Source organism: Ursus arctos, unplaced genomic scaffold (genome assembly GCF_023065955.2).
Source record: "Ursus arctos isolate Adak ecotype North America unplaced genomic scaffold, UrsArc2.0 scaffold_14, whole genome shotgun sequence".
NCBI classification, from domain to species: Eukaryota; Metazoa; Chordata; class Mammalia; order Carnivora; family Ursidae; genus Ursus; species Ursus arctos.
This window is the reverse complement of record NW_026622808.1, coordinates 52,829,918-52,844,063: the sequence shown is the minus strand read 5'-3', so window position 1 is coordinate 52,844,063 and position 14,146 is coordinate 52,829,918. Positions and strand designations below refer to the sequence as shown.

Genomic DNA, 14,146 nt, shown 5'->3' with positions numbered 1-14,146 from the left:
CCTGCCCTGTGGGAAGTCGAATAACCCCACGGCCACAGCGGGAGGCCAGATCCAGTAAAGGGAGCTTCTCGGAGGCCAACGCGTACGGTTACCAGCCTGTCACATCTTAATGAGGATGTTAGCTTGCTCCGGCTGCCGTAGCCACGTACCACAGGCTGGGTGACTTGCGCGGTAGAACTGTATTTCCTCTCAGTTCTGGGGGTGCCAGAAGTCCAACGTCAGGGTGCTGGCAGGGTTGGTTTCATCTGAGGTCTCCGCTTGGCTTGCAGATGGCTGCCTCCTCCCTGTGTCTTCACATGGCCTGGCCTCTGTGTGTGTCTGTGTGCTTATCTCTTCTTATAAGGACACCGGTCATAGTGGATTAAGACCCACACTAACAACCTCGTGTTAACCTGATTACCTCCTTAAAGACCCTCTCTCCAAACACAGTCACATTCTGAGGTGCTGCAGGTTAGGTGTTCAATATTCAAATTTGTGTGGGGACACAATCTAGCCCATGACAATCAGATATTGATTGTCTCCCACAGGGACAAACCCACTTTTGTAGAGTCCAAAGCTTAAACCACGTTGGAGGGCTTCTTGATAATGAAGAATCTACAGTTATGAATGTAAAATTAGGTGCAGGGAGCAGAGCTGCTGGTGTCCTGCCCGTGTCCCACAGGTCCTGGTGTTTTAGTATGTTCCAGCCATTTCTGCTGCCAGGACCTCTTTCTTTCTCCGAAGCCTCTTGCCCACCAGCAGTGCTGGGGAGATAACTCCTACCACCCCCCAACCCAGAAGCCCTCAGCCAGTGGCTCTCTCACGCCCGAGGTGGGACGGCTCTGGGGTCCTATTTGTACCCTGTGTGTTAACCGTGTCTTTATTTTCTATGCTGCCAATGTTTTGACATCTGGGACCTTGCTGACCCTGGTGGGATTGGGCCTCCCAGGGTTAGCCAAATAGAAAAATGAAAAAAACCAAAAACCTCATCATGGAGTGTATCTTTCAAATGCAAACTTATCAGTCCAGAGCCCATACCCCCAACCACCTCCTTTACTGGGTTCTGATGCTCCAGGCCACTACCCACTGTTCACGTGCCCTAACCCCCTAAGGGCCAGGTACCAGACAGCTAGGGACAGCCGTATGTCCCAGAGCCCACCGGGATTATTCAAACCGGCCCGGCATAGCCTGCTTATCCTGCCTCACCCTTTCTTTCCTGCAGAAACCACAATAAGGGCTCTGCACAGTTCCCCCATCCTCCGCCTCCTGATCGAAGCTGGTGCTTGCCCGTGTGGCCCATCACGGCGTGCTGTGCCCTGTCCTCTTGGGAACCGTGAGTGACAAGCTGTCCTTTCCATACCTAAATAATAATAAAACTTGTATTTTAAAGCAGTCTGTCCCCCAGAGGCCCCCATGGGATTAAGCTCCAGGTGCTCACTCAGGGAGCTGACCTGTGCTGGCCGACTGCCCTTGCCGGTCGCCTTTCCCACTTGCCGGCCAGGGTTTCCTCCCAAGTAACCCAAGTGTGCCCTTGTCCCTGTCCCGGGGGACCAAATTAAGTCAGCACAAATGGGAGTGTTGATGTTTGATACAGGGAGGAAGTCAAAGTAGAGATGGTGGCCTTAACTGATGGCTGTTGCAGTGTCTCACACTGGCAAATTTCACCAAATTGTTGTGGTCGCACGAACGCGCTGTAAGGGCTCTTGGAGGGCCCTGCTGCTCAGACTTCACGAACTCACCATGAAGCTGCCTCCTGATGAGGACCTCAGCTCCGCGAGTTCCAGGACAGTGCTCAGCCCATGGCTGGCACATAGCAGGTGTCCTGTGAATAATGGGTTAGTGGACGAGTAGCCTAACAGGGTATGCCACTGGGCAGAGCAGACTTGGTGTGCCCACCCTTCCCTGAGTGGTGCTTGGAGGGGCAGCCTTTAAATCCTTTTTTAAATCCTCTTCTTGAAGGCTTCCACTAGTGGTAGCTGAGCTTCCTTCAAAGGGACATGATTATTTTTTTCTTTAAAAAGGCAAATACTTTCATTCCTATAGATCTACACCCTGTAGTATCCTTTAGAACCACTTTGCAGTTTGCTGATCTGCTCTCGTATGGCCTATGTGGTTTCACTCCCAGATGGTGATTCTGTCTTCCTTATTCCCAAGTTCTTTGGGGTGCTGGGGTGGATAGGCAGGACATCTTGCCCCTCCTTCCCCTCCCCCACCCCGCCCAGGGAGCAGTATATATGTTATTGACTAATATATGGTGTGGAGCTGCACAGACCCGGTTGGAGGCCCCTCCACTCCCTGGCAGAGAGATTTGGGGCAGGTTACTTACACTCCTGAGCCTCAGTTTTCTCATCTGTAAAATGGGGATAATACTCGCAACCACCTTCTAGATTAATGTGAAGAGTCAATAACATAATGCGTGCACAATATCTGATCCATAGTTAGAGCTCAGCAAGGGGATACCATCTATGGGAAATACAATACTATGTCCAGAGACCGTTAACCCCATCGGGCTGTGTTTCAGTGCTATCCACAGGCCTGGGGCAGCATGGAGTGGATTCTACAGGTGACATTTTACCAGTCTCTGGGAACTTGTGAGGCAGATGGCAATGCTTTAACGTGAACAAAGCACCATAAATGATGTGCTTTGTTTCCTGTGAGGTGGCTTCCTGGTGCACCAGGCCCCTCCTTCCTAAACAGTGGGCTTCCTGAGGGAAACAGCCCCTCCTGTGGTCAGTCCATCAATTACGTATTGTTGGCCTGGGCTGTACTCTTTACCACCAACAGCTTCTGGTAACACAGAGAGGTAAACTTAATGGAGGATCTGTAGGAACAGAGAGGCAGAGGAAGGAAGAGAGACCAAGGGAGCGAGAGCGAGAGAGCAACAGAGAGCTCTCTTGGCAAGCTAGGTACGATGAGGAGGTAGTCTGTTGGAAACTATTTACAGCGATGAGAAATGTATGTGAAGTACAGAAACAAAGGAAGAGAAAGTGAACCAGGGGGAGCGTGAAGAAGAAAGGAGCAAAAGAGAGCAGAAGTACAGGAAAAGGGCACACGAATCCAGCAGGATCTGATCTGAGGACAGCCAAAGCCTGGAGATGGAGTAAATAACAGAATCCTTAGGCACACTTAACTGTTTTCCTCTGTTCCTGTGTCTGTGGCAGACATCACTAATCAATCACAGCATCCTTTCACATGAGCCTCAGAGTCCTCAGTCAGAGAGCCAGGTTATCATGACTCATCCACTAGAGTCAGTGTTTGCGTTGAAACCCTCTCCCTAAATGTCACACATTTAGGGAGAAGGCTTAGATTAGAAGAGCAGAGCAAGGCACAGAGGACACAAGAGCAGTAGATAAGAGGCGTTAGAACTGGCACGTTCCTGGGTGAAGGACAGAAGAATGGGCTCTTCACAGTCCCAGAGACTGAAGCTGTGTCTCCAGCCCTGCTCCACTTGCCAGGCTGTCCATCTCTCTGACAGGCAAGTAGAGAGATAAAGGGGCCACACTGAAACCAGATCCTCAGAGTTGTGTATATGAAATCTGAGAAGATGGAGCATAGGGAGAAAAGGACTTGTTCCAGTCATTTTCAGCAGTGCTTGCAAAACAGTAGGTGCTCAATAAAAAAATTGGAAGAATTGAACAAGGAATGCTCAGCAGTGGTAAATACAGGGGAAAGAACCATTCCTTCACCACCGGGGGGAGTGGTGCACCCTTTCTGAAGGGTGCAACGGGCCTACCTAAAACCTTAAAAATGTGTAGAACTTTTGACCTAGAAATCCTATTTCTAAGAGTTTATCCAAAGGAAATAGACCATGGAAGTGCACAGCATCTTATTTCAAACATGTTCATTTCAGTGTTGTTTTTAATATTGCGAAAATAGTGAAAGCAACCTACATGTCCAACAGCAGGGGATCAGTTAAAAAAATAGTGATATATTCAGGAGATGGAAGGAAGACTACCTAGATGTTCCATGGGATGCTGTGTAGGAATGACGTGTGACTGTGTTTACGATACATCACCAGTGAGTAGAGCAACTTACAAGAAAGCAAGTACTTTATGAAAAAAGAATTAAATATATTGATGTGCACTAAGCAACACTGGAAGTATATTGGCCAAAACATTGGAAAATGTTTTTCTATAGGTCCTTGGATAATAGATGGTGGTGATTTTTTTCTTTCTACTTTTCTATATTAAAGTTTTTTCTAGAATAAACAAATTACTTTGATAATAATGCAAATGTTTAAGAGTGATTGACAGGGGCATATATATATATATATATACCTGGTCATTTTACGCTGAGATCTGCACATATCCACATCATATATGTGACTCTTTAGATGTTTGAACTCTTTGGGCTACTTAATAATAACAATACAGAAATACCTAATATTTAATAGACATGAACACTAAGTAGGTAAGTACTAGGTATTACAGTAAGCTGTTTTCGTATTTGCCTCTTGTAATGTCATAGGAGACCGAGGAGGGAGGCTCTGCTTCTCTCTCCATTTTAGACCTGATTTAACTGAGCAGAAGCATGAGTTACCCAGGGCCTCCCAGCCGCTGAGGGGTGGGGGCAGGACTCGAAGGCAGGCAGATGTCTCTAGAACCCTCACTTTCCACCTCCTTGCTACATTGCTCCCAGCAAAACAAAATCTCAGCCAGAAATTTTTGGAATTCTAAGATCGAACCAAGGGGTATTAAGAAATCCCATCCACAATCGTTTTGAGAGCCCCAAATTAAACTAGATTCACATTTTTGTGTATGTGTGTGAGTTCCTGTCAGGACAAAAAAAAAATGAGGGAATTAAAGTGTCTTGAAAAGATTCCTTTTTATAATTAAGCCTTCCTTGCCTGCTTTCCGTTACCCACGCTGACACATTACAGCAATAAACGGTGTCGGAGCGTCGCGGAGGCTCCTGTGTTGTGTCAGGGTGTGAAGGATGAGAGATCTCGCCCAGGCAGCTCCCTGGATTCATCGGCGGTTTTCTGGGTCCCGCATACACATCCTTAAAGTTGCCCACTGCACTGGAGATCCACTTGGCTACACGCATTTTTCCGTCTCTGAGTGGCATCTGTAGTTCTGGTATCTCCCTGAAGCAACTGGGAGGAAACTGGGCCTGAAGGGTGGACAGATGGAGGAAAATCCTCGCTGCCATCGGAGCTGATCCCTGCGATGGCTCGTCTCCTCTTGAACAAAGCAGAGCAGCCACGGAGGGAAGGCCACTCTGCTAGCGCCCTGCTCAGGGCAGCCTCTTCTGGAAACTGGGGCTTCTTCAATAAAAAGTGAGGGGTCAGAGGCTGTATTTGGGAACTGGGCAATGTATGGCTGCAGGCTTGCCAGGCGGGAGCATTCATGGGCCCAGAGGGAAAGAACTGTGAAGGAAGGGAAGAAGGGGGGCTTCAAATCCTGACGTTCACCCTCATGAGCCATGTGACCTTGGACAAGGCACTCACTTCTCTGACCTTCAGTTTCTTTATTGACAGAATGAGAAATGCTTGTATCCTCACTTCCCTTCCCTTGGTTTCTTCTGTACTCACCTCTCCCCTCCCTTCCTTCCTCTTCCTCCTTTCCTCCTCCCCCTCTTCTTCTTCTTCTTCCCCTCCTCCTCCTTCTTCTGTTTCCTCCCCTTCCTCTCCTTCTCCTCCTCCCCCTCCTCCTCCTTCTTCTCCCTCTTCTTCTCCCTCTCACCCTCTCCTCACCTCCTCTCCCTCCCCCTTCTTCTCCTCCTACTTCTTTTTCCTCCTCTTCCTTTCCTCCTCCTCCTCCCCCTCTTCTTCTTCTTTTCTCTCTCTCTTTTAGGAAGTGAGTAAAATGCCAAGCACAAAGGAGACCCCTAACAATAACCAGTAAAACAGGATACGTTCATGGTTATGGCTCAGGGCTCTGCTATCCAACAAAGACAAAAATATGGCCGACTGAAGAAACTGTGCTATTCCTGCCCCTGAGAGGTCACGTCTGTGTCCCTGCCCTGGGTCTGACTGGGCTCTCTGACAGGCTTGAAGCGATGCCGGGCCAGCTGTGGGCCCAGGCCGCAGGCAGCTTCCATGTAGTCCCTTGGCTCACTCTCTGAGCCCCGAGCTGCCCTGTAAGAGTGCTGTTACCCTGAGATGGCTTCACTGGAGAGGTCACACCTCTTCCCTCTGGTGACAGTCTCCAATGATCTGCCCAGTCTCCCTCCCTGCCAAGTCACTGGTCATGCGAGAGAAGCCATCTTGGGCCCTCCAGATGAACCCCTCCACTAGTTAGATACCCAAAGTGACCCCAGCACTGCATGGGGCTGAGCCCTGCCCAGATGGTGGTGGTTTTAGGCTGTTATGTTTTGGGGGTAATTTGTTACACAGCAGTGGATAGCTGGGACATCAGGGTTCACGTCCCTCCTTTAGCACTTGCTAACCAGCTTGATCTTCAGCTCTACCTCTCCAGGCTTCTGTCCCTCGACTTTAAATGGGGACAGGAATAGTCCCTGCCTTGTAGGATTTTAGCAAACGTTCAAAGAGGCAACTTCAGCAAGGTGCTTGGGGCTGGGTCTCATATCTAGTAAGCACTCACCGATGCTCACTATCGCTGGTACTGTGCCCTTCCCAGACGTTGCCAGTGGGATAACAAAGAAGCAGCAAAGGGAAGCGCTCAGCCCACGTGCATTTGAGGGCAGTGGGCTCTGGGCAGCTGTCTATTTTCCCCAATAAATAGAATTATCTTAATCATATTTAATCCTGTTCTCAGGGGGGTATTTAAAATTAGAACCATCATTTATTTGGTTTCCTCTGAAAGAGTTGCTCTAATGAGCCCACGTCGTTTGCAAGGGAATTAAGAGACTCTTCTCTGTCCTTAGCTCACAGAACGCCCCACCTCCTCTCTCCTATATGATGTGCTAGTGCCCATGGGTGGGGTTGTCGGCACAGCTGCCTTCTTGGTTTTCTTCCTCCCTTTGCTCCAGGGTCTGTTCTTTGAGGGGAACAGTTGCTGCTGACTTCTGGCTGTAGGTGGTACCTGGGACATTTGCCTTGCTCTGTCTCCTGGGACCCCTCCCCCGGTGACTGTGCCTGCGTCCTCCTGAGTCAACTCACAGCCTGCCTTGGCCGCCTTTTACTACTGACTCTAAGTCTCTAAGAAGGTGTTATGTCAGGCTGTTTGGCTGTGTGGTTTCAGAGAAGGTAGGGCCTGGGATAGGCAAGGAGTCTGGGACTGAGGGAGAGACAATAGCAGAGTATTGTTGAGAAAACAACACAAGGGCACCTGGGTGGCTCAGTCAGTTAAGTATCTGCCTTTGGCTCAGGTCATGATCTCAGGGTCCTGGGATCAAGCTGAGCCCTGCGTTGGGCTTCCCAGGGAGCCTGTTTCTCCTTCTCTCCCTGCCCTTCCCCCCACTTAGGTACTCGTGTGCACACTCTCTCTCTTTCTCGCAAAAATAAATAAATAAAAGCTTTTAAAAAGCTCATAAAAAAACCCCATCACGAGTGTTTTGGGGTCATTCACTAATCCAACAGCTATCCCTTCAGCAACCTCCAAGTGCCCAGCACCAGGCTAGGAATGGTTCTAGACATGTTTGGGTCTGATGCTCTGTCCCTGTCCCTAAAAGGTATCTGACATCCCCCCAGCAGAATGTCTAGAACAAAAACGAGAGCCAAACCCCAGTCTCACTGAGGCAGTAAAGCACCTGGAGCTCCCCTACACTGTGGTGGGAGTGTAAATGGGTCCAGCCACTTTGGGAAGCAGAAATGGATGCGTGCACGCGCACGTGCACCAGAAGACACATTCAGGCATGTTCATAGCCGCACCATTTGTAAGAGCCACCAACTGGCAACCACCCAAATGTTCGACGACTGAGCAGATACCCCCACCATGGAGTCTTAGGCTGCAAGTAGCATGAACACACTAGAACCGCATGCAGCGACATGGTGACTCCGACAGACACGGGGCCACAGGAAGCGAATTATGGACAGTAGGTACAGCAGGATTCCATGTATGCGCACTTGAGAGCAGGCAAATGAGTTCATGGTGTAAGTCCAGGGCGGTGGTGGCCCTTGGAGGTCAGTGAGTGGCAGGAGCAGGAGAGGAGCTCCTGGGGGGCTGATCGGGAGGGTCTGTGTCTGGAGGTCTGTGGTTGAGCTCCTGGTTCCGTGGATGTGTTCATCTGGTGAGATCTAGCCAGCTGGTAAAGCGCACCCTGGTAATGTATGCTTTTTAAAACGTGTGCTTTCATAAAAGGTTAGAAACACACTAGCCAACGTTGATCGAATTGTTTTGCCTCTTTAAGCTTCGTTTTCGTCTTCGGGCTCTACAGAGATTTCCTGAAGGTGAACGGGGTAGTGAACTACCTAAAAGTGTTAGGGGCTTCATGAGTGTTGGTTGTCATTATTGTTATTATTTTTGTTGCTAACAATCTCTTTTTCTTAGAACTCTTTGAATGCCTGTGTGTGTGTGTTTGTTTTTTCTTTTAACAATCTGGGGAAAATGTCATTGTTCTTCAGCTAAGGAAGAAATTTAAAAAACAGCCTCCAACAAGGTCTTTCTGTGGGTTGAAGTTGTTTTGTGATAGGTGTCAAGTCCCCGCAGAAAATGAAAAATAGCTCCCTCTTTTGAAAATGCTCCTTTTCTTTCTGTGTTCTTCAAGTCCCCTCTCCTAAATGTTCTCTGAGGGGAAAACTTTGGGGAGAGAATGTCATACCACCCGGAAGAAACCTCCCCCTGCCCTTTCTCCACACTTTCAGGGAACGTGACCCAGAGCAGATTCTCCAATTCCTTGGGAACCAAGAACATGTCATAATAAAGTTCATCCCTCTTGGCCAGAATTTTCCCTCACTTTCACCGGGCCGTGTGTCGTGAAAGGGTTTAGCAGTGCAGACCGTGCTCATCGTGGTCTAAACGCGATCTCCGGCCCCTGGAGAAATGCCCCATGCTTCACTGCTGGGAGCAAGTCTCAAGCTTTTACACTGTGGATATTACATTTCATCAACTTAGAAAGCGTAATCCTGGAATTAGCCATTGGCGGCTGAAAAACAGACCAGCTGGTCACAGCTGAGGGAGGAGGAAGGCCATGGAAGGAGGCCCGGGCTGCCGCGCTGGGACACCCGTGGAAGCCTCACTGCCGGACCACAGTCCTCGCTTGGAAGGGGTGACACTGCTTCCAGACGCCCTGAGAGACACAGCTGGGCTGGGGGCAGCGGCGGCCTCTGCAAGGTCCGGGGTAGAGATGCCTGAATGTTCCGCTGATACACTTTGGCAGACGTGACTCCAGTGTCCAGGCAAGGTTAATGTGGTTTAGTCACAGGGTGAGAGGGCGGATGCTTCCCTGCCCCTGTGGGCTACCAGCCATCTCGCTCTTCCTGACAGAGATGTGACTCCAGAGGCCTCACCTCTGTGGCCTCAAGGAATTGCTGTGACAGTTCCAGGCCCTCCCCACCCACAGCGGGACAGATCAGCTCAGAAAGTGGCTGACTGTGTTTGTGAGGGCCAAGAGAAACCAGAATTCTTCTATTTTGTGGGAGGTACGGCATCTCTGGAGGCCAATTTGATAGTATGAAGTAAGTCTTTAAAACGTGTAGCCCTTCCGACCTTCGGAACTTATCCTATGTTTTGACTAACGGGCAATGATATTTAGTGACATTTCTGTTCACTAAATATTTGGCAAGTGCCTGGTAAGTGACTGAGGCCTACCAGGTGCCAGCCACCCTGCTGAGACTTGGCACATTCCCTCAGACCCTGCTCAGGGTCCCCATTTTACAGGCAGGAGACTGAGGCCTTTGGCAGTTTATGAGCTGCCCGAAGTCACAGAGCTGGACTTGAAGCCTGTGGATCTGACTTGAGAGTGTGAACTCTGTGGCCATTTGGTCTCTGAGATTCAGCACTGCAGGTGAGGCTGACACAGTGAACCCTGTCCGTGCCCGCCGTCACCGTCACCGAGGGACAAGCGCAAGACCCCACAGAACGGGCAACTCGAATATTCCCGCACTTGCTGACCATCAGCCAGAAAGGAAGTAACCTGAATGTCCTACGATTAGGGTTTGGCTGAATAACATTATGTCCATACTTTGGAATACTGAGTAGCATTCAAATGAATGACTATGTTTATTCACATGGCAAGATGTTCCTGTCATATTATTAAAGGCAAAACGGTGATTACGGTAAAAGAAAAAAAAATCTGTGTGTGTGTGTGTGTGTGTGTGTGTGTGTTTGTGTGTAGGCATAGAAACAACACATTACTAGTTATTTCCTCTGGGTTTGGGGATTATTTGTAGTTTTTTTTTTCTTTCCATCTCTGACCTTTCTGATTTGGGGGGTGGGTAATTAGTATGTTTTACACATCTAATTGGAATAACAAGCTATTTCCATTTGAGGGAAAAATAGCTGCTGCTTGTTCAGACACACAGATGGCTTGGTGGCACGCAAGTGTCTTACTCCTTGTTTCTTTCCAAAGGGAAAGGAGTGGCCTGCAGGTGAGGAAGGCTGGTCCGTGTATTTGTACATCCGTGGTCCTCCACGGGTGGCCTGTGGCTCTTCCGCTTCCGAATGACCCAGGGCTGCTTGTCCGTCACCCAGGGCTTCCTGGACTCCACCCTGATATTAGTAATTATAGTATAGTATAGTATTAGTAATTAGTAAGGTCACATTTATTGAGCACATATTGTGTGCTGGCCACTGTTCCAAGTGCTTTATACTCACTAACTCATTTTATCTTCACAAACCCTATGGTATATACACGATTATAAACACTTCCCTGACTTGAAGCCCGCGGATCTGACTTGAGAGTGTGAACTCTGTGGCCATTTGGTCTCTGAGATTCAGCACCGCAGGTGAGGCTGACACAGGGAACCCTGTCCATGCCTGCCGTCACTGAGGCCCCTTCTTGTCCCCAGGCCCCAACTCAAAGTCACTACCCTCGTAGTGTGGGAGTTCAGGCATCTGGATTTTTAATAAGCTGCCGAGGGATCTGGGTGCACACTGAAATGAAGTACTGCTGCTCTGAAGAATCTTTTTTTTTGGTTAAAGATTTCTTTATTTTAGAGACAGAGAGTGGGGGAGGGGCAGTGGCAGAGGGAGAGAGAGTCTCAAGCAGACGCCCTGCTGAGCACAGAGCCCAACACGGGGCTCGAACTCATGATCCTGGGATCACGACCTGAGCTGAAACCAAGAGTTGGATGCTTAACTGACTGCACTACCCAGGTGCCCTGCTCTGAAGAGTCTTCTGCCTCAGCACCACCAGCATTGTTTAGGATTAAGAAACAGCTGATCCATTTACCCTACATCAGTTGTGAAAGGACATTCTCTCCTTGAAGTCACTAGAACAAAAATGTCAGTCGGAGGTTCTCGGTGATGGGGGAGTCAACCGTAAAAAGTAGACGAGCTTTAACAACCAACTAGCCTTATCATGACCCTGCTTCCTCTCTTCTTTCCTTTCTTTCAAACCCATCCTTATTTAGCATCCCACTTCTAAAATGCTGAGGAGTTGGGTTGCTCTCCCTGCAGTTAGGTTGTGGAGGAGGCTGGTAGGCAGGACCCACCTAGAGGCCCTCCCTCTCTGTGGGGACTCTGACACAACCTTGGAAACACCATTTGGAAAGCCAGGGATGGCTGGAGAGCAGAGGGCCCTCAGACGTGGTTTCCTGACTCCTGCTTCTAAAGACCGACCTAGTTGGCTCCTTGAGGTTGTCCCGATGTGTTAGAATGCCCATTGGCACAAATGGTGGTTGCAAAGCTTGGCAGAGCCCTATGTTCAAGTTGAATGGCACAATCCAGAGCCCCACTCACATCACGTGAAGGGAGCTGGCCTTCGGAGGCGGTTTGCATACATCACCAAGTGGATGGTGAAGCACCAAGGGTCTGCCCCAGCTCCTCCATTTTGGAATCAAGGTGAAGGTCCTGGTGGCTGAGTTGCTCCCAAAGGAGCAAATCAGCTTCAGGCAGTGGAAATGAGGTCGCAGAAAGGCAAGTCTTCCCAGCCTGAGGTGGCGAGCCACTGCAATGACCCTTCCACTCAGCCACGTTCACCCAGTGCCTGCTATGGAAACTGCAGTGCTGGCCCCAGAATCAGGGCATAGGCAGTGGGGTCAGCAAAGAGAGAGCATGAGGAGAGTCAGTCTCTGCTTGGGGCTGGAGAACGGGGCCTGAGGGCCACTGTTGAGCAAAGGTGTGCCATCGCAGGTCACGACTTGATAGAACGTGCCTATCGCCACAGTCCCTGACTGTATCACCCCTGGTGCTCCCCTGGGCCTCTGACGTCACTCACTCAGGCAGATGTTATTAAAATTTGTCAGACTTTATTATTCTCATTTCACAGATTAGGAAGCTGAGGCTCAGAGCCTTGCTTGAGACCATGTAGCTAGGCAGAGACAGTGACACTGGGACATTTGAACCTAGAAGGTTTCTCCCCTCTGAGTCAGCGAATGATGCCAGAGAACAAACATCCTGGGCCACATTAGAAGAGAGCAGAGAGTGGTTTTTCTCTCTGAGGAGGTGTTAGTCCCACATTTCCTGGAAGGTTTCTCCTACATACAACATCTCTCGGCTGCACTGATGACCTGCACGGGACTGAGAGTTCTTCATATCCCTCCCCTACCTCAAAGCCTGACTCGACTGCTCCAGTTAACACAGGGAATGAAGGAATGAAAAAGAAAACACTCCTGAACAGAAAAGAAATCACAGTGTTTCTCCAGGACTAAAGACTTTTATAGGAGCGCAGGAAAACAAACAAAAAAACAAAAACAAACAAAAACAACTAAAAAACCAAAAAACGCTGATCGTTCTTGGCGGCTTTTTTTTTTTTTTTTAAGATTTTATTTATTTATGTGACAGAGATAGAGACAGCCAGCGAGAGAGGGAACACAAGCAGGGGGAGTGGGAGAGGAAGAAGCAGGCTTCCAGCGGAGGAACCTGATGTGGGGCTCGATCCCAGAAGGCCGGGATCACGCCCTGAGCCAAAGGCAGATGCCTAATGACTGAGCCACCCTGGCGCCCCTTGAACAAATTAGTGTACTGAAAGAATGTATGAAAGAGTAAGGAGTGTGTCAGAGAGAAAGGAAATCCGTGAGCTCCCCCAAGTGAGTGCCTGCTCCCTGCTCTGTCTGGGAAGTCAAGGGGTAGTGGAGTCCACTTGGAAAATGGCCATTTCCTTTCCCATCTCAGCTTGAACCACACCACACCAGGGGGCCTCCTCTGACTCTAGACCAGACTGGCCCCTCCATCTCATGCGGTCTGCCAGTCCTCTGAACTTGACATTTTTAACTCAGATTGTACTTGTAATTTTTTGTTCAGCACCTGCCTCCCCCTTTTGACTTTGAACTCCAAGAGGGCAGAGGGGGTGTCTGACTTGTTCGCCACTTGTATCACTTGGGAATCTTTTGATTGCAGAGAACAGAAGACCCAACCCAACCTGGATTAACCTGGACATTTTTCTTTTTTTTCTGCCCAAGTTTAGAGCTGGCTTTGGGAAAACCTGGATTCAGGGGCTCTGAGTCCATATTTGATCTCTCAACCACTCTATTCTACTTCATTTCCCTCCTTGGGATGGTTTTATTTGCAAGTTCCTCATGATGCCAAGACGGTTGTCACAACTCAGGCCTAGGATGTTTTCAGGGAGTAAGCACCCCCTCCTGGTGACCAAAGCAGTATTCTCAGGGTTAACTCTGATTGGCTTGGCTTGAGTAATATGCTCATCTGTGAACCAATCACTGTAGCCCAGAGAGCTTAGTGCGTTCTGATTGGCTAGCATCACGCACACAGCTCATGGTCCACCCCAAAGCCATTCCCTCTTCTTCCTTGCTAACAAAAACCCATCAGGTATCAAGCAGGTGGGCAAGATGCTCAGGGCAAGATGTCAGGGGATGCTTGACCCCTTCTCAATCCAGATAACCATTTACAGTAATCCTGTCCTCTTGGCAGTGATTGGTTTAACAGTGTGCACTGACCCACTTCTGGCAAATAGGACACGATGCCAAGTTGGAGCCTACCAGGAGAAATCTTCCTTCCTCTGACAAGTCATATCTATTAGGGAGACTAGCTTCTTTCCCACCCCTTCTTGCCTTTGGATACTGTTGTGAGCGGGTGGGAAGTTCGGAGCTGCTACAGCCACCTTGCAACCATGAGGTGCGATCTTGCTGATGTACTGGGGATGGCAGAGTGGAAAATGTCTGCTCTTGGCTTCTGTGGTGTTTCCCTTCTACTGGCCCGCACCT

The 14,146-nt window shown here is 49.3% G+C and overlaps 1 protein-coding gene across 5 annotated transcripts in view; it reads left to right on the top strand.

Annotated features, from left to right (window-relative positions):
- SHQ1 (SHQ1, H/ACA ribonucleoprotein assembly factor) overlaps window positions 1-14,146 on the top strand; it is a 325,608-nt gene that overhangs the window by 129,739 nt on the left and 181,723 nt on the right. For all 5 annotated transcript variants that reach the window (XM_048226679.2, XM_048226680.2, XM_057311881.1 and 2 more), the window contains one exon: window positions 1,202-1,312. In XM_048226679.2, coding sequence (XP_048082636.1) covers window positions 1,202-1,312 — 111 coding nt within the window. The remainder of the gene's footprint in view (window positions 1-1,201; window positions 1,313-14,146) is intronic.